Source organism: Patella vulgata, chromosome 4, assembly GCF_932274485.2.
Source record: "Patella vulgata chromosome 4, xgPatVulg1.2, whole genome shotgun sequence".
NCBI lineage: Eukaryota > Metazoa > Mollusca > Gastropoda > Patellidae > Patella > Patella vulgata.
This window is the reverse complement of record NC_065882.2, coordinates 45127854-45155829: the sequence shown is the minus strand read 5'-3', so window position 1 is coordinate 45155829 and position 27976 is coordinate 45127854. Positions and strand designations below refer to the sequence as shown.

Below are 27976 nucleotides of genomic sequence, written 5' to 3'. Positions count from 1 at the left end.
GATCAGCTGACTGTTGAAGCCATAGCAGCCTCATAGTAAATGCAATGTGTTATTTACAGTACTGTTTATCCTATGGATGCAAGAAATCGTCAGTGCAAAAACAATTAAAGGATATGCAACATCTACAACCCAATGAAGATGATATTGCTAATGCAAATGTCCCCGCAGTTACGTGTGAAAATTGGTTTTATGGTTAGTATTAATTTTCGTAGTATTACTATGCTTGGATATCAACAATAAATATTATATGTGCCAGCGTGTGTAGCCTATACGTACGTAATGAGTTCACCTTATTCAATATATCAGTTTAATATTTGGACCGCGTACGTTAGCCTACAGTGGCTAGTGTTATTACTGGATGTCACCTGATGAGATTAAATATTTCACGCATCGATTTCGTATGGTTATCGATAAAATTCTCTATGATTGTTCAGTTGCAGGAAGAATCCAATGAAAAGGCCAAGATCACTAAATATTTCCCCATTGACTTTAATGTTAATTCTCGTATCTTAGACCGGCTCTAACTTTTTCCTAAATTTTCGTCGGGTAGAACGCTTTCTGCCACAGATGGAGCAACATGTGGCAAACTCTTGTCCAAAGACATGTATGAGCGGAGATGGTGGGACGATTTATCCAATACCACCCAATACTACCCCAATATATATACCACCTCAATATCACCACATACTACCCAATACTACACGATAATGATGCAAAATAGACATATCATTTGAATTTTTTCAAAAAAAGAGAGTTATATCGCGAGAAATGTACTTCAAATGCGATACCGATGTCATCAGGCTCTTCCATTTGCCTCCCTACCACCCAAAACAAGCCAATAATAACCCAATAGTACCAAATACTCATCAAATACTACTACCCAATTTGATTAAATAACAACCTAATTTTGTCAAATAACAGCAGATTAGTGTAATTACTGCAACAAATATTCCTGGCATATTATACCCAAATGATTTTTTACAGGACGCGATATACTTTCTAGACAGCATGTTATCATAAAAAAATTACCAGGATGAAGAAATATAGTATAAGAAGACTTTTGAGTAGGCCACTAGACCGTTAAATGAACATTTTTAAATCAACCTCTACAATACTTGGATGTTTGGCTGTTTATTTTATACACTGGTTTTATTGTTATGCATTTTTAAATCTTTGTTAACTTCTTTTAAAACTCTTTTTATTTTATGTTATGTTATATATTGATATGCTTTTAACGTGTAATATTGTATGAATACACTATAGAGGGAGCATCTATAATAACCTGTTTTCCTGATCTTAACTTCGTCGTCTTTGAAACAAACTGCAAAGCCCAACAAGATGATTAGTCTGAGTAACAATCTAAAGTCTATTTATCGGTTGAAAAGGGAGATAACTGCGTAAATATTTCAATTTTCTGCAAATTATCGAACATTCGTTGCAATAATTATACTGATATGATTCTAATTGACGATATTAGGTTTGTATTTTATAATATTGTGTAGCATTTGGTAGTATTTGTTAAATATTTGGTAGTATTGGGTTATTATTTGCTTGATTTGGGTGATATATAGGTAGGCAAATGGAACAGCCAGACATCGGTAATCCCATTTGTAGTACATTTCCCACGATATATCTCACTATTTTTGAAAAAAAATCAAGTAATATGCTCATTTGGAACCATTATGTTGTAGTATTGGGTAGTATGTGGTGATATTCGGGTGGTATTGGGTAGTATTGGTTAAATCGTCCCACCGGTCGTACGTAACTAACGTACGAAAATTAATTGGTGGCTAGCTTTTTTTTCGCACGTATACAGTGAATGGCCATTTTGCTCAGTAATCCCAACCAGAATTTGGCTATTTTCTAAATTTGTTTTAGAACTGAAATAAATTAACTATTAGTCAATCCCAACGCTAAAAACATCAACAGAATTAGTTGTTTATATCTGAAATAGACACGACCGACTCACAAAATAGTGCCAAGATGGCTGCAGACGCTGTCAATAGTGTCATTGAAGACAACGTCAATTCTATGAGTTGTAAATGTTATTTTTGTGAAAAATCATTGGAAGAAGAGAGAACATGTTGGGACTGTACGAATTATAGTCTTTATGGGTGCAAAGCACACAATTCTGAAGATAAACCTATTGTATACAAAGTAAGGTGTTGTTGACCTCATGACCCATTGACGTCAATGTCATGACCTGTGATGTGTAGATCACGTGATATGGATAAGATGGCTATTGACTGTGTCTGAGATACTTCTCCGCAGGTAGCGTGTCTCAGATGTTCAGAATGCCCACCGGTATGAGGTTCACCATGAAAAACTTGAGATACACATGCTGGAAGTAGAGACAAGTAAACATGCAATTTTCGGCCCTACATTTCAACCTAACCAACCTCTTAACTCTTCTATCCTTCCGCCTCAAGATCATGAATATTCACCAAAACCTGTCAGAAAATGTATTTTCAAACCCATTTCTTCGATCGTGGGTGACGGCGTATTCGGGTGGTATTGGGTAGCATTGGGTAAATCGTCCCGCCGGTATGAGGTTCACCATGAAAAACTTGAGATACACATGCTAGAAGTAGAGACAAGTAAACATGCAATTTTCGGCCCTACATTTCAACCTAACCAACCTCTCAACTCTTCTATCCTTCCGCCTCAAGATCACGAATATTCACCTAAACCTGGCAGAAAATGTATTTTCAAACCCATTTCTTCGATTCTACACCAAAAATCGCCATGCAAAAGGGGGGAAAAGGGAAAGGGAGAGAAAGGCTTCGTGGGTGACGGCTTATTCGGGTGGTATAGGGTAGTATTGGGTAAATCGTCCCGCCGGTATGAGGTTCACCATGAAAAACTTGAGATACACATGCTGGAAGTAGAGACAAGTAAACATGCAATTTTCGCCCCTACATTTCAACCTAACCAACCTCTCAACTCTTCTATCCTTCCGCCTCAAGATCACGAATATTCACCTAAACCTGGCAGAAAATGTATTTTCAAACCCATTTCTTCGATTCTACACCAAAAATCGCCATGCAAAAGGGGGGAAAAGGGAAAGGGAGAGAAAGGCTTCGTGGGTGACGGCTTATTCGGGTGGTATAGAGTAGTATTGGGTAAATCGTCCCGCCGGTATGAGGTTCACCTGGAAATAATCTGCCCCCCCCCCCCCTGACAAAAAGTTGTCGACCATATTTATAAATTACCTATGTATGATTTGAATATATTTCTTGAAAAACACTCAGAATAGTTCGTTCTTAGAACATATAATTGTCGATTTCTATGCTTAGAAACTCGTTTACAGCTACTCAATTTTCAAATTTTCCGGGGGGAGACCCCCGTACCCCCGGCAAGAGAGACCCCCCCCCCCCGGACCCCCTACCGCCGGGGCTGCCCCCCCCCCGCGCCAGCAAGCTGGCTACGGGCCTGTCTGGAAGTCATCGTTTTTATTCCGTATTGTGGCGCTCTGTTTTTGGCCACGAAATGATGTAGCGGGTTGGTAGTGTGGGGTATTCTGCTGCAATTGTTGCTCAGGACCCACACCCCGGTAATTTCTCTGCCACCAGTGATCTATAATTGGCCAATTACAAGCTGTTTAAAGTAGAGCCTCTTCAGAGGAGAGGGTGGACTAGCTAAAAAGTAGTTGTGCTATGTTCGACTCTCTCTCTCTCTTCGACCAAACGGAACAAAACTGTATAAAACTATGAAGTTTTATTATGTATTATACCATATATACAGGTAAGTTTTAATGGACTGGGAAAACTCTTTTTTTACTATATAAAGAGGCGAACTGTCCAAGTTCAAGCCGCTCTGTTTCTGTGAAATAGCTTAAAGCTATACTGTGTATTAACTGCAAGCAGTTAAAGACTGTATCTTTTCATTAAACGCAAGTGTTTAAAATCTGTGTCTGTTCATTAGATGCAAGCTTAGATGCAAGCATCTAAAGGTTGTATCTGTTTTTAAACTGCAAGCAGTTTAAAGTCTGTTCATTAGATACTCAAAGAGCATTCCTAAAGAACTATAGAAGTAATAACTAGACCTTCGCTTCGACCCAGGTTACTAGTGCGGGGTAACACGTTCGCCTGGCCGTCCCGACAGGATGGCATCGATTCTGAGAATTCATTCCCACCTCATGCAAAATTATAAATCACACGCACCTTAAGTAAACAAAGTATAAAAGCAACATTATGTAACAGGTGGACATAATGTGATTTATGATTAAGTTGACATACAAAAGTATTATTTAGTTACATTTAATGAGTTATAGGATATGCATATAAATTATAATTGCATGCTATATATTCAAATTCAGCTATTTAAATAAAGGGAGATAATAATACTCAATAATATTAGACAATGTATTAAGGTACATTTCCATCAAAATGGATTATATACTCTTCAAAAAAAGTAGGGGGTATTGAAATGCAAATACCTATGCAGGTTGTGATATGATAAATAGTCATGGACACTTGACATGCTTTGAGAGGGACTATGTTCACAGACGAAGAACTTGTCGCACCAACAGAACCACTGAGCTGCAATAGCGCCATACACGTGGGAGGGGTTCATTGTCAAATTTGACACTTCAAGGAAGGGTTGATGAAAACTGCCGCGTGCTGGTTTATCCTATCCATGTTTGCTTTTCTATCGGTTCTTGTCTAAGATTTACAGTTTAGCGTATCTTTGCTTTAGTGTGTTACGTTTAATTTGATCGGGAGACGTGTTCGTCAACGTCAACCGACAACACTGCAAGAATTGGCCGTGGCACTGCAAGAGGAGTGGGCCAGATGGCCCCAAATCGTGATTGGACGGTTAATTAGGAGCATGCCACGCCGAATTGCTGAATGTCTGAGGATTGGTGGAGTATTTACTCATTATTAAGACAAAAATCAAAAACGTCCATTTTCACTTTTGACAGTGTATCTCTTTGCAATTGAAATGGGGCCGTCAGATAAGCCGCCCATATGAACTGTTTATGTTTAGGCAATTGGCCTGTTATTAAGATACACTGGTATAATAAAAACAGCAGTGCATTTCCGCAATTTTCTATTGTTTCTGAATATCCCCTACTTTTTTTGAAGAGTATATTATGTAACCAAGATCGCGTGACGTAACCACGTAGTACAATTCACACCTACGATTCCTCCGCCAATCATAAAGCACGGGCAGCCAATAGACAACGAGCCAACGACAGAGCGTGTAAGGACGGATTTACGAAAATACATTACAACATCAATATGCATGAAAATATGGGTTACATAAGAACATAGTTCTTAAAAATGGACAATTAAATTAAATAATTACTAATTACAATAAGAAAAATAAATTTAAGCTGAGGACGTGGATCGGGCTATGAAATTCTTGTGAATGATAGGATCAGAAATGGGAGTCAATAGGACAGAATCTTGAGACCTGCCTGTCAATCTCGCCTGTTTTGTAAGAGTTAACAGAAAATTCGTACAGTTTGTCGCCCCACGCACTAGTGGTACTACTAACCGGGTGGTTCACTATAACCGTGAATAAGATAAGATAAGATAAGATTTTATTGTATCATAACCCATTCCAGGCCGCATACAATTCATATATACATGACATAAGGAACATAAAATGGCCGCCCTTCGTTCTCAAATAGCGTAAAAATATGGTATATCAAGGTTGTGGACCCTATAGAGGTCACAATTTTTATCCGATTTTGTTGAAACTTGAAATGTTAGTTTATAACCCAAAGATCTCGGTTCCTTTCGACATTCGCGCATATCGGACAGTAACTTCCTGAATTATGGCCCCTGATAGTACGCAAAAACGCGTTTTTTGGATTTTGGACCCTATAGAGGTCATAATTTTTATCCGATTTAAAAAAACGTGTTAATATATCACCGTTACACCCTAAGGACGCCTGAGTTCGAATTTCGTGAAAATCGGCCTAAAACTGAGAGACAAAATGGCCGCCCTTCGTTCTCAAATAGCGTAAAAATATGGTATATCAAGGTTGTGGACCCTATAGAGGTCACAATTTTTATCCGATTTTGTTGAAACTTGAAATGTTACTTTATAACCCAAAGATCTCGGTTCCTTTCGATATTCGCGCATATCGGACCGTAACTTCCTGAATTATGGCCCCTGATAGTACGCAAAAACGCGTTTTTTTTTATTTTGGACCCTATAGAGGTCATAATTTTTATCCGATTTAAAAAAAACGTGTTAATATATCAGCGTTACACCCTAAGGACGGCTGAGTTCGAATTTCGTGAAAATCGGCCTAAAACTGACAGACAAAATGGCCGCCCTTCGTTCTCAAATAGCGTAAAAATATGGTATATCAAGGTTGTGGACCCTATAGAGGTCACAATTTTTATCCAATTTTGTTGAAACTTGAAATGTAAGTTTATAACACAAAGATCTCGGATCCTTTCGATATTCGCGCATATCGGACAGTAACTTCATGAATTATGGCCCCTTATTGTACAAAAAATCGCGTTTTTAGCTTGTGGACCCTATAGAGGTCATAATTTTTATCCGATTTAAAAAAAACGTTTAATTATATCACCGTTAAATCCTAAGGACGGTTGAATTTGAATTTCGTGAAAATCGGCCCAAAACTGACAGACAAAATGGCCGCCGTTCGTTCTCAAATAGCGTAAAACTATGGTATATCAAGGTTGTGGACCCCATAGAGGTCACAATTTTTATCCGATTTTGTTGAAACTTGAAATGTAAGTTTATAACACAAAGATCTCGGTTCCTTTCGATATCGGACCGTAACTTCCTGAATTATATACCCTGATAGTACGCAAAAATGCGTTTTTATACGCCCACATTGAAATGTGGTCGTATATTGTCGTCGGTCCGTCCGTCGGTCCGTCCGTCCGGCGTCCACAATTGCTTGTGGACGCTCTAGAGGCTAAAGTTAATATCCGATTGACTTTAAATTTATATACAGTGTTTGAGGCCATGAGACGAAGAAGCCTATTGATTTTCAGCGATTTCCGATAATTACTGCCAGAGTTATGGCCCTTGATCACTTCAAAAAATCTTGTGGACGCTCTAGAGGCCAAAGTTAATATCCGATTGACTTTAAATTTATACACGGTGTTTAAGGTCATGAGACGAAGAAGCCTCTTGATTTTCAATTAATTTTTATGACTCGGAACAGCTAAATCCATGATACAGTATTAAAAGTTTTGTATACAAAACGTTAGCATGGGGCAGAACTTTATAAAAACCAAACAAATTCTAATGGTTTTCTGAGTTGTTGCTCTTAATCAGATTTTAGTGTATTATAAATGTTTCATTACCGAAAAAAGTAAAAATATGCGACAACTCTTGTTGACTGCCGGACGATTTAGCTGCTGTGGGCGTATGTTTCGTTTCCTGGCATCTTTTGGCTTGTGGACCCTATAGAGGTCATAATTTTTATCCGATTTAAAAAAACGTGTTAATATATCACCGTTACACCCTAAGGACGACTGAGTATGAATTTCATGAAAATCGGCCCAAAACTGACGGATAAGATGGCCGCCCTTCGTTCTCAAGTAGCGTAAAAATATGGTATATCAAGGTTGTGGACCCTATAGAGGTCACCATTTTTATCCGATTTTGTTGAAACTTGAAATGTAAGTTTATAACCTAAAGATCTTGGTTCCTTTCGATATTCGCGCATATCGGACCATAACTTACGGAATTATGGCCCCTGATTGTACGAAAATTTGCGTTTTTAGCGTGTGGACCCTATAGAGATCATAATTTTTATCTGATTTAAAAAACCGTATTATTATATCACCGTTACACCCTAAAGACGACTGAGTTCGAATTTCGTGAAAATCGGGCTAAAACTGACAGACAAAATGGCCATCCCTCGTTCTCAAATTGCGTAAAAATATTGTATATCAAGGTTGTGGACCCTATAGAGGTTACAATTTTTATCCGATTTTGTTGAAACTTGAAATGTAAGTTTATAACCCAAAGATCTTGGTTCCTTTCGATATTTGCGCATATCGAATTGTAATTTCCTGAATTATGGCCCTTGATTGTAGGAAAAATCACCTTCGTTTTAGCTTGTTTTCTATCCATCTCTCGAAAATGTGGGCGTATCCTGCCTGGCAGCCGCTGGTTAAGAATTCGTTTGAAAGTGGAAGCATTAGGTAGACCAGACTGGTGTGTTTGAGTCGATGGTTTGTGTCATTTGGGATCCCTGCAACGGGTTGGGAACGGACATATTTGGGTCTGAGAAAAGGCACTTTCAGCAGTAAAAAAGGGCACTTGGATCCGCCTCTGAATATACATGTACCTACATGTATATGATACCGGCCCTCTCTATTTCTAGTTTATGGGAACTCAAATAATTAACTGGAGAATCTATAGCAGGTTTTACAGTGCCATAAGTCCTAAGTTTTGAATTACCAGGAATATATTCGGTTTTATAAATAGAATTGAATTGGGACCTTATGGCCGTTTGAATGTTAGATTTTGAAAGTTGCAAGGGATATAAGTTGAACTGGTCCATGAGTGAGGATATTGCTGCTGACCATGATAATAATTGGGGATTAGATTTGCCTATTTCTACATCTTCCACATATGCGGGGGATAGTAACGGATTTATACGTTTTATGTCAGGTGTATTTAATCTTTTATAAAATAGCAACATTCATTGGTAAATATCAATTTGAATTGGGAAGATGCCTAGTTCGGCCAGTGGTCCTATATTTGAAGATTTTTTGGGTTGGAGTAAAATAGATTTGCAAGTTTTTGATTTTATTATGCTCCACGTAGTTCCATCTGTGTAAATTCACATTACTGCTACTATATGCGACCCCCATACATCATAGGCATACAGAGTATCTGCTTTACTACCGCTTCATACAGTCTTATGAGTACTTCGTTGGCAGATGATCATCGGTGCACACTTTCTGACGGATACCAAACCATGCCCTACTAGTCTTTTTACTTGATTCATTTATCGAACTTTTGAAGGATGCGTTATTTGTTATATAGACTCCCAGATATAGATAATCATCACAGGTTTGGAGCAGTTGGTTGTTAAAAAAATAATTTTTCTTGGGATTTGTATTTCAGACGTATCTTATTGTTATAAAAAAGCATTACTTTCTTTTTGGCAGAATTAATATTAAGTTTCCATTCAGTGCAGAAAGAATTGAGACATACAAGACAATTTTGAAGATCAACAGATGATGTTGATAAAAGAACAGGATCATCTGCAAAAAAGGATATGAGATATTTCATGCGAATCGAGACCTGGGCTGTCCAAATTTGAATTAAATGTATTTAAACAAGTTTGCAGGTCCTTAAGATATATATTGAATAAGGTCGGGCTATAAGACATTTCCTTGTTTCACACCCAAGGACGATTTATTTTTTTTTTTTTTTTTTTGGTTGACAGACCATCCAAGGTTTTCACAGTATAAGAATTATAATAATACAGAGATTTAATTAAACTGAAAACTTTCCCATTAATATTATGCTTAAGTAATTTTAGCAACAAGCCCTTTCTCCAAACTGATTCAAAGGCTTTAGAGAAATCGACGAAGCATACGAATAAATCAGTTTTTTCTTTCTTACATTTATTAATCAATCTTTTTAAAATAAAGACATTATCAACAGTTCTATGTTTTTTACGTAATCCACACTGTGCACCATCTATGTCATTATCATTCTCAAGGAGGTTTGTAAGTCTTTTATTTATAATTGACAAAAAGCATTTGCTTAGACAGCTAGCAGAACTATCCCTCTTTTATTGTTGGGGCCATTCTTATCTCCTTTTTATACGCCCACGTTGAAATGTGGTCGTATATTGTCGTCGCCCCCGTTCGTCCATCGGTACGGCGTCCACAATTGCTTGTGGACGCTCTAGAGGCTAAAGTTAATATGCGATTGACTTTAAATTTACATACAGTGTTTAAGGCCATGAGACGAAGAATCCTATTGATTTTCAGCGATTTCCGATAACTACTGCCAGAGTTGTGGCCCTTGATCACTTCAAAAAAATGTTGTGAACGCTCTAGAGGCGAAAGTTAATATCCGATTGACTTTAAATTTATACACTGTGTTTAAGGTCATGAGACGAAGAAGCCTATTGATTTTCAGCGATTTCCGTTAATTAATGCCAGAGTTATGGCCCTTGATCACTTCAAAAATGTTGTGGGCGCTCTAGAGGCTAAAGTTAATATTCGATTGACTTTAAATTTATACACTGTGTTTAAGGTCATGAGACGATAATTACTGCCAAAGTTATGGCCCTTGATCACTTTGAAACTTTAGCATGGGGCAGATCTTTATAAAAACCAAACAAATTCTAATGGTTTTCTGATAATTACTTCATGAATTGTTACTCTTAATCAGATTTTAGTGTATTATAAATTTTTCATTACCGAAAAAAGTAAAAACACTTGTTGACTGCCCGGACGATTTAGCTGCTGTGTGCGTATGTTTCGTTGCCTGGCAACCTATCTTTTATGAATTGGAACAATAAAGGAATATTTTCATGATTCGGACAAGAGCCCGGCTGCAACAATTAGATTAAATAATTTCAAGTAGTGATCTAATATGATTTCCCGTGACATCAGTTGCATTTCATACAGTATGAAGTCAGGCCAAACAGAGTTCAATCTGATTAAAATACAGATCTGTATTTCGTTTGTTTTTTTATACTTTCGATGACATACACTACATGAAGTTGTACTCGAACTTCGTGTCAGGGGTCGTACGAACGGCTTTTGAACCTGTGACGTCAGACATTGATTAATCAATCAGCGTTGACTTTTCTAGTTGTGTACCCACAGTTATGGCACGCCAAGAAGTCGCCGTAACAGACCGTTTCATTGGCTTATCCCTCTCTTCAACCAAAACGCCGGTAACATAACAACTCTTTCAGATCCTAGTGTAGTAAAGACAAGTAAAAGGTGATCATGAAATTATAATTTAAAATGAATAATGCTGATATGGCGCTATTAAATTGTATAAAATCACAAAACATAACCATATTATTATGTATATGGAATGGGGTTTAACATTATCTTGTCCACACATGCAATACTTCAGTATTTCTTTAGGGTAATCCTTATTCTATGACTAAAATGCAAGGAAGGAGAATTTTGCCCGGACAGCGTCTGTCTGTCCATGCTTCTTCAATTTTGAACTGTTGTTGTTCTTGGTGTTTAACGGCCGCTTCCACCGAAGGTGATATCGAAGACAAGTCTTATTTTTCATTTTTATTATCTTAGCGCACACGGAGTAAACCCATGTTGTAGAGAAGGGGTCCCTATCTCCAAGCCACATACGCTCACACCATATGAGGGATCGAAACCACAACCGCAAGCCAGAGGTGGCCGGGGCCAGCTAGAGGTTGAAGCGCGGCACTCTAAACCATTCCAACCCCCAATTTTGAACTGGCAAGGGTTCTTTTAAGTACATCTGTACAGGGTTCTTTTCTTGTTAGAACAATATTACTAACAAATATTTACACAACAATAAGATACCGGTACATAAAAAAAGAACTCCTTTATTCATTTTTAATTACAGATATTAACAAAAAATAACCGGATACATAAAAAAAACTCCTTGTATCATACTTAAGCACTTTTTATTCGCTCACATTTTCATGTGGACGTATTGTCGTGTATTATGCTGTTACAATTGTTCATCCGGACGTCTGTTTGTGGACACTTTACAGGTCACAATTTTTATCCAATTTAGATGAAGCTTACAATATTATTTCCCAAATAACTCGGACACATGTCGAACCTTAAATTTCTAGATTATTACCCCTGATTGTTCGTTCATGGGAGGACGAACTCCATCGATAATCAGTGCCCCACAAAACTCCGTTCCGGAGTTATCCCCTGAAAACCTCCGAAAAGCAATAGAGGCTAGTCTTTAACAGATTTATATCAATGGGGGTGTTCCAGAGTTCCACCCTTCTCCGAACAGGATTGAGGCTACATCTTTTAACAGATGGGGTTTATCTCCTATTTTTCTGCATGGTTTGGCTAATGATAACAGGTGTTTGTCATACAGTGTGCTATGAAGTAAATTTTGCCCAGACAGCAGCGTAATTACCTACTCTTCATAGGCGTACGAGCCAGGGGGGGGGGGGGCAGCTGCCCCCCTAACTTTCGGGCAAGCTGACTTTTCGGGCAGACGGGTAAAGTGAAAACAAAAATTTATTTCATCTACTTGGCAAAATAAAGTGCCCGAAATCTAATGAAACACTAATTTTACGGGGTTGAATAGCAGGAAAACGCGTTTGCGGCTGTCAAATATTCCAAAATTTTCTTGCGGGGTCCATACAAGGTCAGTTCCGCTTCTTCGCCTCTCGAAGAATACCGGCGCCGCTGTCTGTAGTGTAAACCCGAAATTTTTTCGGGCATTTCTGGTTTTGCTTCCCTTACTGTTATCGAGCCCTAATATAACACTAATTTTACTTTTCTTTTAATTGAATGCCACGACTTTGTACAGAGTTGACTATGGATTAAAAAATGTTGCCTGGAGTCACTCTACTTTGTGCGACAGTTTTCGGGCATCGATTATTATTTGTGAATGCAGCTGCAACAGTCTGGTTGGATGGTTGGAATTCAGAGTGGGATTTCGGTTACAAAACCATTGGATACTTTGGGAGTTTACACGTGCTAGAATAGCAGAAAACACATTTGCGGTGGTTAAATTTTCAAAATTTACTCCGGGAAAGTATACCCCCGAACCCAGCGACGATTGATTGGTTGTTTGGAATTCCGGTCAGCCAGGTAGGCTATATTGGACCAAATTGAAGTTGCTGTATTCACAGGCTGGAATAGCAGGAAAACGCGTTTGTGGCAGTTAAATTTTCAAAATTTTCTCCTAACGGTCCCGTCTTCGTGGATTGTAAACGATTGATTGGAATTCGAGTCAGCCACCTGAGGGGGTGGGTGGGGGGGGGGGCAAGGTAAGCTCCGCTCTCTTCGCCTCTCAAGGAAGACAGGCGCTCTCTGTAAACCCGAAATTTTTTTCGGGCATATCGCGTTCTGCCCCCCCCCCCCTTTAGCTGTCATCGAGCCCGTACGCCTATTCTACTCTTATTTTGAATTCTGTCAAGGAATCTTTTACATGTACTTCAACGAATCGAATAGACAATGTCCTTGCCAGGCCCTCCGTCCGAAATTGTTGACAATAAAGTCTTTTGACCTGCAATAAAGTCTTTTTTTTACACTCTGTTATTCATGGAGGGTTGTAGCAGGGAAGAGCTCATCTTATATTCAGAGGCCTACAAAAGAAAGAAGGTACAGGGTTTAAAGCGGTATTATTCATAAAGAAATTGGGGAGTTTAAAAGGGTATCCTAACACAGTTTTCAGATCCAATAATTATGTATCTTTAGATTATGTAATACTAATTAAATAAATGTTGTTAGAAAGAAGAAAAAACAAAACAGCGTCACTATCTGATATTTAGACTTACATTCATGCAAATTTTATTTCAATACGACCAATATTTACCTTGCATAAAAAGTCTAAACACACTATATCTGGCTTGAAAGTATAACGAAGCATTATACACATTTTAGCTATTGAGCTTACTTTCGAGTATTTACTATATGAAAATACAACTGGATTTGAATGAATATGATAATGTTTTCAATATTAAATGAGGGCTTAGAAACAGACACCCATTCAAATGATTTTTAAAAATGTTTACCTTGAAATTTCAGTGTGCATAAATATCTTTTTAAAATGCATGTACCGGTAGCACATTTGAAGTTGGCAAAATGCTGAGACCATTTATTAAGGTCTGAATTTTATAGAGAATTTCCTTGGACTCTTAACTGAATTTTCCTGCATATTTAATGAAGTTAATAAAAACATATTTTTTTTTATTTATTTATACACGTATACGGTATATCTAATAATCATTACCTATTTAGTGTAAATGGGTATTAAAATAAGTAAAATTCACCATTTAGCCCGAATCAGTAACGTCTTATGTAAACAATGCGCGCGCTATTGACGCCGCGTGATGTGACGTATCTGTTACGTTTCTATATAACTCTATGTCTGTTACACAGAGATATTAGAAGATCTCTGTGAAACAGATTGAAACGACCAATCGGACTTCCTTTCTAGTACAGTTCTATGGTTAAACCGTTTTATTCAGCTGACAACGAACAAGGGAGGTAAATGTCGCAGTGTTCAATGGCGTTGTCTCCCTTTGCACTATTACAAGTTATTACAAAGCCGTTTGATATAAAACATGCGATACCCGGTATTATTAAATTTACTGCTGTGTCAGTGGTGAAAGGTGATAATTATCATGAAAGGAAGATGAAAACCGTATTAATGTAGAATAGGTCAATGTGTGTAAGTACAAAACACAATATTCAATATTGTAATCAAAGTATGTGGATTAACTTGATTATAACAATTAAAGGTCTGAAATTAAAGATGCTATAGTGCTACATGTAAATTTAACTTGTACTTGTACTAGGCTACAATATAACCTTGTGTTGTGATGGACGGGAAATCTTCCTTTGTATTTTCGTTGAATATAAGCAGATTGTTTTCCCTCTAGTAGATTGGGTGGAGCTTAACCGTGCAATAACTAGACATGTTCAATGTTTATTGCACTCTTTTGCTGGTTTACACTAGTTTTACTTGTTTTAGTAGAAATCATAGGCTATACAGAAGTGGGGTGGGTTTTCTGTGCAATAACAACAAGCATGTTGAGCAGGTGCCAATGTTACAAGTCATTTATAGCCTGTTTCATTCGTTAACAGGGTTAACATCTCGACCTGTGGTCTTGATGGATGTTTAAACCTAGACTCATGAAAGCTGTGCTATAAATATAACATAACTAGCCCATAAATAAAACAAAATCTTCAACATTAAAAAGACGAATTAGCATTTGGTATTGGTCTATTTCCATCAATATTCATCAATAATGATGTTGTTATCTTACCAAGAAAATAGAATTTGATATTGGTCTATTTCCATCAATATTGATTACCAGGCTCCAATATTTTCAGCACAATGAAAATTTAAAAACAGTGACAGGTTGTTTTCTCTTTGGCAGACTATGGTCTCGAGCCCATTTGTAATGAGGTGCCTTGGGTGAATGAGACAAAAGACTGAGGTTCACCCGTCCTTAATAGATGACATTTGAGAAGAGTGGACGGAAATGCTGTTGTCCAAGCTAAATTCTCTCTGGCTCTTATGTAGAAAGTGACCTATAAGTATTGTGTTGGCAAGACTTTAAATGTTATTCCCTTCTAAATTTTATTCTGTCCTTACAAGAGGCTTTTATTCGGATAAGGTACCGTGCAGTATCTATATAAGGCAGTATCTACATATAGAATTTGAATATATACTTAAGTGGGTCAAAGTTTTCTCATTATATATAGGCCTAAGATACATTTTATTGTGTAAAAAATATCTACGAGGGCAGCATAAAGAGTAGAATAACGTCTGTGTACACATTGGTTCTGTAAATAACACCTGAGTAAAATATATAGCCTAGAGCTCAATGTACAATAAATAATTAGAAAAATATTCATATAGATGAGACTTAATACACAGTGACAGTCTATATGACACTCACATACATTTTGTTACACTATAAATAGAGTGAATTATAAAAAAATTCAGTACCAGTATATATACATGTAGCTGAAAAACAGGTAATTATAGAATGGGCAGAGATCAATATTATGTTTGCCAGGATATAGCCCAGCTGGTGCTGATGAAAAATATTTCACTTCTTGCTGTGTTCTGATTGTTGTACTGTGTTATGAATCTAAATAACTTTTTCTTTTTGAATTGAAATAAATTGTTTTGTTTCGGTCCTTTAAATTGAGTGAAAATAGTGATGGGAACCAGTTGCCATTTTATCACTGATGATTGAAAATAGGGTAAGAAATCATATTTTAGAGACAAATTCAATGAGAGCTATCAAAAGAGGGCTAGGGGATAGCTCCAGGCTTCCACAAATTTGTGCAATCAACATTTGTAGTAGCTTACTGGTTTAATTGTGATAGAAGTGTGTTAGTATGAATCTTTGAGATGTCAAGTATTTATGAAAAAGTCTTAAGGCAACACTTTGGTACTTTGTTGTTATGTATAGAAAGCTTTGTACAGAAATATAGAAATACAATGGGGTTTAACGTTCTACTGTTCTGCTCCGACTGGGCTAATGAAAACTGGCATACACCATACAATGTGCTATGAGGGAAATTTTGTGGGGCAGACCTACTCTTGTATCGAATTCCAACTGCCAAGGGATCTTAAGTACGTGAATGCCAATGTGTAAATGGGACTTCATTTCTTTGTCCCTTACGAATGACTAGACAGCTGTCCTTGTCAGGCCCTATGTTCTGCACCACTGACAAGGGAAAACCATGCCGGAAAATCTCGACGAACGTTCGCAGCCAACACCAGGATTGAACCCACAACCTCTAGGCTAGCGAGCCAGTATCTTACTCACTTAGCCCCTGTGGCTCCCACAGAAATATAGACTGGTTCCCGAGATCTACTCTGAAAATGACACCCACCCCCAGATCAGACTTATTCTAATCCTATGCAGAAAAACAGACAGAAATACAATTGTCAGTAAAGTCTAAAAAGCAAAAGCCATCACGTCAGCATACAACTGATGAGTGTACAAATTTGATGCATGGCTATAGGCTATAATATGCAGGAGAATAATAAAGACCGTAAAATTCTGACAGTTTTTGTTTCAACTATAGTGGCATCTGTTGGTGTTCTTCTATATTGTATTTTGAGCAGAATAACATTGTCATATCTATGATACAAAAATGTGACAGTTTATATTATCATAGCCCTGGGCTATCTATATACATGTAGTATTAGTAACCTTTTTATTACTACTAGCCGACAGTAGCAGGGTGACCAGAAATAACATTGATGTCCCACAGTGATAATCCTATAAACATTACAGCTAGACAGTTCAACTAAAGTTTAACACTTTTTGTTCATGTATAAATATAAATTTTGTCTGTACTTTGTTGAAGTCAGTCAGAAACTTCTGTTTAAGTGCAGGTAAAGTCATATTGCTAATCAGTAACATTGTTCATTTAATGTAGTCTTTATATCCAAACATATTTTCTGTCAGATTTTTTGCCATTTTATTACTATTGTGATGTAAATGTCATTTAATAATGTTATCATTTTGTTATATTCTCTAACCATTTCCCCATCATTTTTTAAAGCCATTTTAACGATCATTTATTTAGAAAAATAAAACTTTTAATATTTAGAAAAATAATACTTTTGATATATTATATTTTGATATATCTTTTAGCCATTTGCTGTTATCTTGATATTTTTTAAAGATTTCACAACTCCAATAGTAATAATCATTTTACATAATTTCAGACTATGATTCAACAGCCATCATGATGAGCCTACATGATCCCGAGGCTATGCTGTTTGATGCCATTTTTTGTGGGAATGTCTTCAAAGTAAAGCAGCTTATTAACAGTGGAATTAACAAAAATACAGTTCTTCATAGTCCAATAAGATGGGAAGGAGCTACTGTTTTAGGTACAGCAGCCTATTCGGGCAATATTGAAATAGTAAAGTTTCTTTTGGATGTTGGAACATCAATCAATTTTCAAGATCCGTGCCTTTCTAGAAATGCCCTTCATTGGGCAAGTATGGGTCCTGGTTCTAACGTGGTAAAATATCTCTCCGAGTGTGGAGCCGATGTGAATTGTTCTGACAGAGATAACATGACTCCATTGCTTCAGGCAGCCATGAACAGACATAGCGAGTCTGTGTGTATTCTAGTCCAACAAGGAGCTGATGTTGACCAGATGGACAGACTGCGATGTTCAGCGTTGCATTATTCGTCTATAAATGGAGACCAAAAGTCAATTACAGCAGTTATCAAAGGAGGGTGCATTTTAAACAATCCAGCAATATTTGGTCGAGGTACAGTGCTGGCTAATCTAGTTTATCACAAAGATTATTATAATTGTTATCTGTTGTTAGAAGCTGGTTATAATTTTTCGAAGGATGATTGGATTAATACCATAGACGATAATCAGGGTAATGAGATAACAGATATGATTAAATTGTATAAAAGTTCACCAATGTCCCTCAAATCTCTCAGTCGGTATGTAATAAGAACTCGTTTGAAACCGTCCCTGCAGAAAAAAGTGTCCAAACTTCCCATTCCAAAAAGACTTCAAAACTATATCATGTTACGGTAATTTGTATAAATCATTTCATTTTCTATACTATCATATTTTGCGAAAGTTTAAGATGCATTATGTAAAATTTAGATAAATAGCTGGCTGTTCTTGCTATAGTAGTTCAAAAATAGATTTGATGAAAAATTAATATACTGAAAATCTCATTCAAATTACTTTATTCTTCAAACTTATGACTGTTTGAAGAAGTAGCGTAGATGTTTTTTATACTCCCACATGGAAAAGTGATGTACAATAATTAATAGAATACAATATCAAAAAAACGTTGTTTTATCCAACGTTTTGTCAGTAAAAATACTAACTTCTTCAGGGATGAAGAACTAAATACAAAATGACTGGAAGTCAGTTATGACATCATAGGAAGTTATGACATCATAGGAATGATGTCATGGACTTGAAAATGAAATGAAATGGGGTTTAACGTCCTACTGTTCTGCTGCGACTGGGCTAATGAAGACAGCCATTGCATATGCCATACAGTGTTCTTTGAGGGAAATTTTGCCCGGACAGCAGCGTTACAGTCTACTCTTCTATCGAATTCCAACTGCCAATGGATCTTTTACATGCACGCCAATGTGTAGCCTACTCTGAACCTTGTTTTTTTTTTATCCCATCCGAATGACTAGACATCTTTCCATGTCAGGCCCTCCGTCCTGCACCACTCTTAGACTTAGATACACAACCTGAAAGGTTAGCTTATGCTATACAATAAAGGTAAAAATTTACAAGTAAGGAAAATTATTCATGATTATGAATGATTTTAAAAAAAACCTGGATTTGGCCAAACTGAATTAAGTCTATGAATCCACAGACTTTCTGCTGTGTCCAATTTTTTCTGATCTTTATCAGGAATTTTTTGTACACATATTGCATTTTACAGGTTTTACATGTTAAACAATAAACAACATCCAAGTAATGGCACAGTTGACAGAGTCTCTTATATTGAATGATTTCATGTCTTTACTGGTTATTTCTTGATTTGTACACATTTGGAATAAGAGTAAGCTTTATATAAAAGCTGCTGTCCGGGCAAAATTTCCTCATACCAAACTAGCAGAACAAACCTCATTTAATTTCTGTTTACTCCACTTCATTTTGCATGAAACGTGATTGGTTGATACCTGAGTAACCTACCAGTCAAAACTTTTATAAATTCTGCCAAATCTTTTGAGCAGCTTTGATTATCCAAACATTTGATTGAATGTCTAAATCGAGGTCAAAGCTAAAAACCCATGAGTGACCAATCAAGAAAACGTAACAAAAAAAAGCATAGTTTTAATTAGAATGTTACTAGTGTACTTGTCAAACAGTCAATAAAAAAATCTGGCCCAGTCGTTACGTGATATGTGCCGGAATAAATCCGATATTTGTGAGTCATATGCCCTGATGGCTGAATGAGGAAGGTGCTGGCTCACTAACCAGGAGGTCCCATTTCAAGTTATAACAACATATAAGGATACATAGCAAAGGTCTGTATGCTATCATAATTTGCATAGCATTGCCATATATTGAATTACAATATGTTCAATTTTAATCAAGACACTGTACTAAACATACAACAACACAGATCTTAAAATGAAAACACCACTTTGCTTTATTAAAAGCTTGGTGCGTCATTTTAGTGGTATAGAATCCCTCGCAAACTACATTATTTTGAAACATTTAATCTCCAATAGGAATATCAGTCCAAGAATTGTTCAATTCCTTTCAGTATTTACAAAGTTATGATAAATTGAAATTTCATCAATCTATGCTGCTCGCTATTTGCAAAATGCTTCCCTCTTTTATTTGTGGGGGGTTGGATGGCCGAATGGTTAACACATTATGTGCACTGTGTCATAAGGTCTGTCATTGAGTCAGCTGGCATGGTTTTGATTCCCGGGTTGTATGTGACAAGGAGTAGAGTCGCCTGTCCAACCTCATGGGTTTTCTCCGGGTTCTCTGGTTTCCCCCCACTGCTAAAGACGCCTACGCGCAAGCAAATTATTGAAATAAAATTGAACTATATGTTAGTCCCAAAATGACCTAGCTTAAGCTTTCCAAAATTTAATCATATAAGCTTAGTGTGTTTCCCATAACATCAGATGAACCCATTTCAACACTTTAATTAATTTTTTACATAATATTATTTACTGAAATTTTATTCTAGTCATTTAAGAGGTATGTTATATTAAAAATGCAAAACTAACTCATACTTAGTTTGTCAATATGTATTTTTTGTTGTTTTAATGTTAACACTGGAAGCTGATCCCTATTGTTGGCCCCTGGGTTCGTCCGTCTGTCTGTCTGTCGGTCCGTCACTCTTTTTGGGACACAATAACTCTCTTTCTTATTGAGCTAGAATGTTCAAACTTGGTGTAGGTGTTTATTAGGTCAATGCCTTGATGAGTTCGAAGATGAGCATTTTCTGCTTTGGGTAAGCAGAGATATGAAATTTGATTGGTTGATGCTTTGGGACATGATAACTTTAGTTCAAATTATGTGATAGTGTTGACACTTGGTGTATAGTTTTATCACATCAATAACTTGACTAAGTTCGATAATGAGCATCTTCCGCTCAGGGTAAGCAGAGCGATAAGCAATTTGATTGGTCGAGACTTTGGAACACAATAACTCTCCTTATTGAAGTAGAATGTTCAAACTTGGTGTAGGTAATCCATGAGTGGCATTTAGTGATTGAGCACATTAAAAAACACAACACAATTTATATGGAATACAATCACTGGTTTATACTATACACATATAGCACAACGTTTTGACATGGTCAAATGGTTAGCACGTGCGTGCTGTATCATAAGGCCTGTCATTGAGTCAATTGGCATGGTTTTTAATCCCCAGTGACAATCAGTAGGGTCGCCTGTCCAACCTCGTGGGTTTTCTCCGGGTCCTCTGGTTTCCTCTCACTGCTAAAGACCCCTACGTGCAAGCAAATTATTGAAATAAAATTAAACCATATGTTAGTACCTAAATGACCTAGTTTGTGTTAAACCCCATTTCTCTCTCTTATCGTTTAACCAGTGATTGTATTCCATTTAAATTGTGTTTTTTTTTTCTTGGTGTAGGTGTTCATTAGGTGAATGCCTGGATGGAGTTCGATGATAAACATTGTCGGCTTACGGTAAGCAGTGATAAGCAATCTGATTGGTTGTTGCTTTGGGGCATGATAACTTTAATTTTAATTAAGTGAGAGGGATGAAACTCGGAGTATAGATTCATTATATCATTACCTTGACTAAGTTCGATGATGAGAATTTTCTGCTTAGGCGAAGGAGCAATAAGCAATTTGATTGGTCAAGACTTTGGAACATAACACCTCTGCTTTTAATTGAGGTAGAATGTTTAAAGTAGCTTCTCTATCTCAATATCATCTAAAACCTTCGACATTGAAAACACGAATTATTTGTCAATTTAAATCAACATTGATGTTGTGATCTTACCTGAAAAAGATGGGCTTCTGATATCCAATATTTAAGACAAACTAAACGTTTTACAATTGGTACACGAATCGTGTACCATAATGCTTTTCAGCACCATTTGTAATAAGGGACTCGAAAAACAAGGCTAGGCATATTCCACAAGTCATGTCAAATGGTGACACAATATTCTTATCTGGAGAGCATGCACAATGAATACTATTGGTATAGACTGGAATAACCAGATGCTACAGATTACCATTCGATTGAGACTTCTGGGTATTTCGCCGAACATAACTGATTAGAAATTACAGTAAAAACAGAAACGATTGAATGTAAATCAGTTTATATACATACATATTACATTATCATATGCGTTGCGACCCATTAGCGATTTAGCCCCTTTAAACTTGATGTAGATGTCCCTTAGGTGAATGTCTTGACTGAGTTCAATGATTAACATTTTGAGCTAAACTTATATGTGTATAGTTGATAATCAGTTTGATTGCTTGATACTTTTGAAATCAATTAATATGTGTCATCTATTTATTTTGGGATTTCGGTGGGGGACATTATCCTCACTGTTGGCTTGTTTATTAACATTTAAGGCATAAAGAAAGACCTGCAGTAGGCACATTTAGCTCTTGCATAATGCCTGTTTAAGTGAAGCTCAAGTGTATAGAATGTGTATGCCTTGTATATTGATGTTAAAATCAATAAATGGTTATGTGCATTAATATGCTTTTGTTTATTTTTCTACAAAGAATATGAAATATTTACTAGTGAAAAGTATGAAATGTTATCAATGCTTATATATTTTTACCAGGGTAGGTAACTTAATTATAATCAATTTTAAATTAATATTATCATTCATGATGCATTTTAGCGTGTCATTATGACATATTTGAACAGGCATAACATGATAAATAAATAAACATTTTTATTGTAAATATTCCAGTGATGAATATTTACCAGAAGGTACTTTATTGCTTTCATGACTCAACTTTACTGGAGTATTTATTATTCTGGTCAGATATTTATGGATATTGTTTTGTCAAACTAGAGTGTAAAATCATTTATGCAAATTTCTGGAATAATTGAACTTTGATTAGACTAAAGTTTGCTGACTAGTCAAGTCCCCATCCCTACCCCTCATATCAATATAGTTAGGATATAACTAGAATTTAATTTGAATAGGGTTTGGGGGAACAAAGTTATTTCAAATTTATGAGGCTGGCCATGCTGTAGCTAAATTGGTATTGAATATATGATTTAAATGTTACATTGGTGAGAAACTTTGAACTGTGAATTGGTATCATAATTATATTTGAATAAATTTTATAATTTTATGCTCAGTGTATTGATTATTAAATATATAATCATAAATCAAATCATCATATGCATATTATCTTTTTGAATTATTTAATTTATCTTTTTTATTTTTATTTTTTTCAAATCATTGTTGTTAAGCATTTCCTTTTTGGTATTATCTTTGCATTTGATACAATAAAAAATATATCAGCCTAGTTTACTTGATATATTTTTTTTATTATGAATAAAATATTTATCTTAAATATAGTTTAATTTGTTTCCAATATTTAAAGGTGCTGGGGTGGGGGTGGGGATGGCCGAATGGTTAGCGCATGCCCGCTGTATCATAAGGTCTGTCATTGAGTCAACCGGTGTGGTTTCGAATCCCCGGTTGTACGTGACAAGGAGTAGGTCGCCTATCCAGCCTTGTGGGTTTTTTTCCAGGTCCTCCGGTTTCCTCCCACTGGTAAAGGCCCCTACACGCATGCGAATTATTGAAATAATAACTGAACCAAATGTTAGTCCTGAAATGACCTAGTTTGTGTCGAGTGGACGTTAAACCCCATTTCTCTCTCTCTGAACAGAGCGTCACAGTATACCATTAATTTCCCTAAAGGTTAATTCTCGTCTTTTTGACCGGCTCTAACTTTTCCCAAAATTTTCATTGGGTTGAATCATTGAATGCTTTCTACAACAGATGGTGCGATATGTTGCAAGGTCCCAATGAGGTTCACCATTGTCTAAAATAATCTGTGATTAGGTCTAATCAGTAACTAGCTAGTTAGAGATTAGTGATTGAATAAGTTTGACATTCTCAAAAGTTAGGTAATCGTTGACTAGAATTTTTTTCAATCAAAGCTTAAAATAGATTTATTAATTTTGATTATAAATCAACCATTTAATCAATAATGTAATAAATCAGTGATTAAAGAGGTTTTTATCATTGATTAAAGGGGTTCCAATGGTAAGAAGTAGATTTGAAGAAAACATCCTTTAGAACAGAGTTTCTGTTTTCCAACCTTGGAAATATTTAGGGGATACCTAAAATCAAAGGGGACCTCGATGGATGTGGAAAAAAATGGCCATGTATAATATGGTATGAAATTTTTGGTATTTGGACAAAAATCTTCAGTAGCTAATATCAGGGGCATTAAACCTCATTTGCGACAAGTGATCAAGTTGAATCCACATTATCAGAGTGGGGCATTAAACCTCATTTGCCACAAGTGATTCAAGTTGAATCCACATTCAGATCTTCAGATGGAATAAAGGCACAGTAAAAAAACTTATTTTAGATCTGGTGCCCACTTTTATCAATTTTTTTAATGGGAGTTGTAAGGTTGATGTTATAGTCTTCACTACAATGAAAAAGTCTCTTGGAATAACTTTCAATAAAATAGGGGTTAACGCCCTACTTTTCTGTACTGACTGGGCTAATGAAGATAGGCAAACGCCATACAGTGTGTGAGGAGGGAAATTTGCCCAGGCAGCGGCACTACTGCCTACTTCTATATCAAATTCCAACTGTCTTGGGTTCTTTTATGGGCATGCCAATGTGTGAGACCTCAGTATTTTGTCCCATCCAAACGACTAAACAGCTGTTTTTGTCAGGTCCTCCATCATGCACCACTGACAAGAGGAAACAATGCAGAAATATCCAAAGGAACTTTCTCGGACAACCCCAGGAGCGAACCCATGACCTACAGGCTAGCTAGCCAGCGTCTTACTCACTGAGCTACCGCAGCTCCAAGAATGTCACTAACTCCTTTAATGCCACAAATGTGACCGTTAAAGAGAAAGCTCCAATCCATATCAATATTCCATTTATAGGCCCACCAAGTTATAAGATTAAAAGATTACTAACTAGATTGCAAATAGATGTAACATTTAGTGGAGGAGTTTCATTAAAATCACTGATCAATGCCAATGGGAGAATGAAACTACCAAATGTGGACCCAAAAGGTATAGTGTACCAGATCCAATGCAATAGCAAATCCATGTACATAGGGGAAACATGCCGCCTGTTATGAGTAAAACTCGAAGAACACAAAGCAGCAACAAGACGTATGGAAGCCAACAAATCTGCAGTAGCCGAACATATCATAGACATTCATACCCTATCCCAAATTTGTGTTATTATGAATATTATACCTCTACTTCTAAATGACATTCAAGGAACTTGCTATTAGTATTTAGTTGACTAGAAAAGTTTCCCAAATGTGCTGTCCTCGATACACTTGGCTAGACTGGTTTTGATTGTACAAGCGGGGAATCGAAACCACACCACTTGACTGAATAACTGACCTTATGATGCAATGCACATGCATTAATTATTTGGCCATCCACCCTACCCCCCTCATGAATATAACTGAGGTGTTGACAATATTATGGCCACATTAAGTTGGGTAAATAATGTAAATACAAGTGGTAGTACTCAAATTTGCTACTTGCTAGTCCCAAATTTTATTTGTTATTTATTTTTCATAGCTGAAATGAATTATATATTTGGGTCGTTGGCTGAGTTGTAGAAAGTGAGGTTAAAAATAAGACAAACTTATTTAGCCATCAAACCCCAATGTACAGGACACCCACCACTATATATAACTAAATGACAGGATGATTTGACCTTTGTAAGTGGACTTTTAGAATCGTTTTGAAGAGTGTTACAAATATGTTGATTTTTATGAACTGAACTCGCAGTGTGACCTTTTAAATAAAAGTTAGTTAGTTATGATAACTCCTTGAATGAGAAGTGACACTGCCTCGTGTATGACATCTGTCACATCTTATAGCTAATTTGAGGAATCGTTGGTCAAAAATAACTTTGGGATGAAGGCCGCCAGCAGAGACACAAAACCAACGGTTTAAACACAAAATTACATCTACTATTGTGGACTACTGTAAGAAATGGAATCGGGTTCCAAAAAAGACTGTCTGGGGTACTCTGTCTGACATTGACTTTGAAACTATCCGTTAAAAACTGTAGCCTCTACGTTCACAAAATTTTCTGAAAAGGCGGATAACTCTGAAACGGAAGTTACCAGAATGCTGATGGACGGAGAACAGAGTAAATCGATACGGCTCAGTATGTTAAAAACTGTAGCCTCCATCATGTTTACAAGGTTTTTGGCAAAGGGAGGTTGCAGAACACTGAATATTGATAACCAAATTCCCCCAAAAAATCTGTTAAAAACCATAGCCTGTATCGTGTTCACAATGTTTTTGGAAAGGGGGGATAACTGCTGAACGGAACGTACAATGCGCACCAAAATCAAACTAATATTATTTTTGACAGAAAAATGTTGTCATGTCTGTCAGGTTATGAAAAGGGCGAGATTTTACATGTCCCCAATCAGCCACCATGTAATTGTAAACAGTGCCATTTGTTACCATGAGCGTTAGAATTATGATACCTTTACTGCATAAGAATTGTGAAATGTCAAAATGTTTATAAAACTAAACTGACTAAAATAAATTAAAAGTAATAATGGAAATAGAATAAAATACAAATTATAACTGCAATAGTTAAGAAATAAGCTATATAAATTAGCATTTTTACATCTGCAACATGCCAATTTAACTAAGAATGAAGTGACATGCATAGAAGTAAGCATATTGCATACACGTATTACTAGGATAGGAGTTAGAATTATGACATAAAATCTGCTTCATATTTATGGACTACTTGCATGACTTACCTACTGTGGGTGTATGTTCAGTTGCCTGGTAATTTATCTTTGACAGCCTCAAAATATATTTACCTTGCTCTGCTCAGTGAAATTAATGTTCCCTTTTTGAAATTGATCCTTATTCCCACATTTATAACAAATCTTGAATCCATTTTATTTATAACCCCTCTGTGTTATGCCCAAATTTAAATACAAGGGGAAACCGTTTTATTCAAAACCATCCATAGTGGCCACATCACATTCTGATTTTACTATTTGAATGATACAGTTTTTGATGCATTTTCTGATTTCCAGATAGATAGTGTAAATCTTTCAAATCAATATATTTTCCTTTATTAAACTTATGCATTTAGGTCATCTTGTATTCCAATACACAATATATTAACTTATTTCATTACATTTAATTCTCAGAAAGTTCTAATGAACTGACTTGTCAGAATGTGAAGTGCATAATTATAATAACAAAGAGATAGTTATTAGATAAATTCCTAAACATGTCTTTCTGGCCATGAATGACTCAATTATATAATTAACATGTCATGTGTATATGCATTAGTGTACAGGCCTGGTTGGGGGAACATTGCCAAGTTCCAGGATGATCCATTCAGAATTGCGACCTGTAGGCGATGAACACAAAAATTGGACATGGCTCTGCCCCTGGGAATTGGACAAGGATGATATAATTAGGTAAAATTCTGTTATTGAAATGATTGGCCATCCCAATTTGAACAAAATATGTTAATACTTGCGACCTGCAGAGACTTTACAGGTTTGGGCATGCACCAAAATCAATAAGAATTAAGAATTGCATCCTGTAGGCAGTACACAGACACACATTATGAATGTGGACCTATAAAAAATAGAGACATTGAATATATGCTCCATCCACCAAATCAAACAGTACCCAGCCCTACGCTAACATATGATTCTCTTACAAAGAAGGAACCTGAAGAAATAACCTGGTAAGGCAGGTGACCTTATTTTTGGTCACATGTATTTGTTGGATCAAAAACATAATCACTTTGGTAACAGAACAAAGACAAGTTTCACTTTGATTTAAACAATATGACCATCTAATCTTATATATTTTGTTCTTAATATTTACTGCAAGCTTTTTCAGTAAATGTTCTCTTAAATGATAATATATGCAAAGATAGAATTTCCTTATTTATTGATCACTGGTAGATGGTTTTTCTATTGGTTTGTAATTTTTTGTCTTCTGTTTTTCCTTACGAATTATTATTTTTTCCTTCTTCTTTTTTCGTTCACAGTATTCTTTATAAATCTTATTATTGTCTTTAAATTTACGTTTTACTTCTTCTTTTCTTTGGGCCTCAGCTTCAGGATC

The 27976-nt window shown here is 36.3% G+C and overlaps 2 protein-coding genes across 3 annotated transcripts in view; one reads left to right on the top strand and one right to left on the bottom strand.

Moving 5' to 3' along the window:
• The first annotated feature begins 18 nt into the window (after positions 1-18).
• Positions 19-23154, top strand: LOC126818231 (histone-lysine N-methyltransferase EHMT2). 2 transcript variants are annotated; one of them, XM_050545531.2, is made up of 2 exons: positions 19-192; positions 17377-23154. In XM_050545531.2, the coding sequence occupies exons 1-2, from the start codon at positions 45-47 to the stop codon at positions 18213-18215; spliced, it is 987 nt and encodes a 328-aa protein (XP_050401488.1). In that variant the 5' UTR covers positions 19-44; the 3' UTR covers positions 18216-23154. The 2 variants fall into 2 exon arrangements, with proteins under 2 accessions (XP_050401488.1, XP_050401489.1); XM_050545532.2 differs by lacking the exon at positions 19-192 and adding an exon at positions 14190-14346.
• The window catches only part of LOC126818228 (probable ATP-dependent RNA helicase DDX49), a 36675-nt gene continuing 30656 nt past the window's right edge, over positions 21958-27976 (bottom strand). Inside the window, exon 12 of the mRNA XM_050545519.2 lies at positions 21958-27976. Within this exon, the coding sequence (XP_050401476.1) occupies positions 27797-27976 (180 nt within the window). The 3' untranslated portion in view covers positions 21958-27796.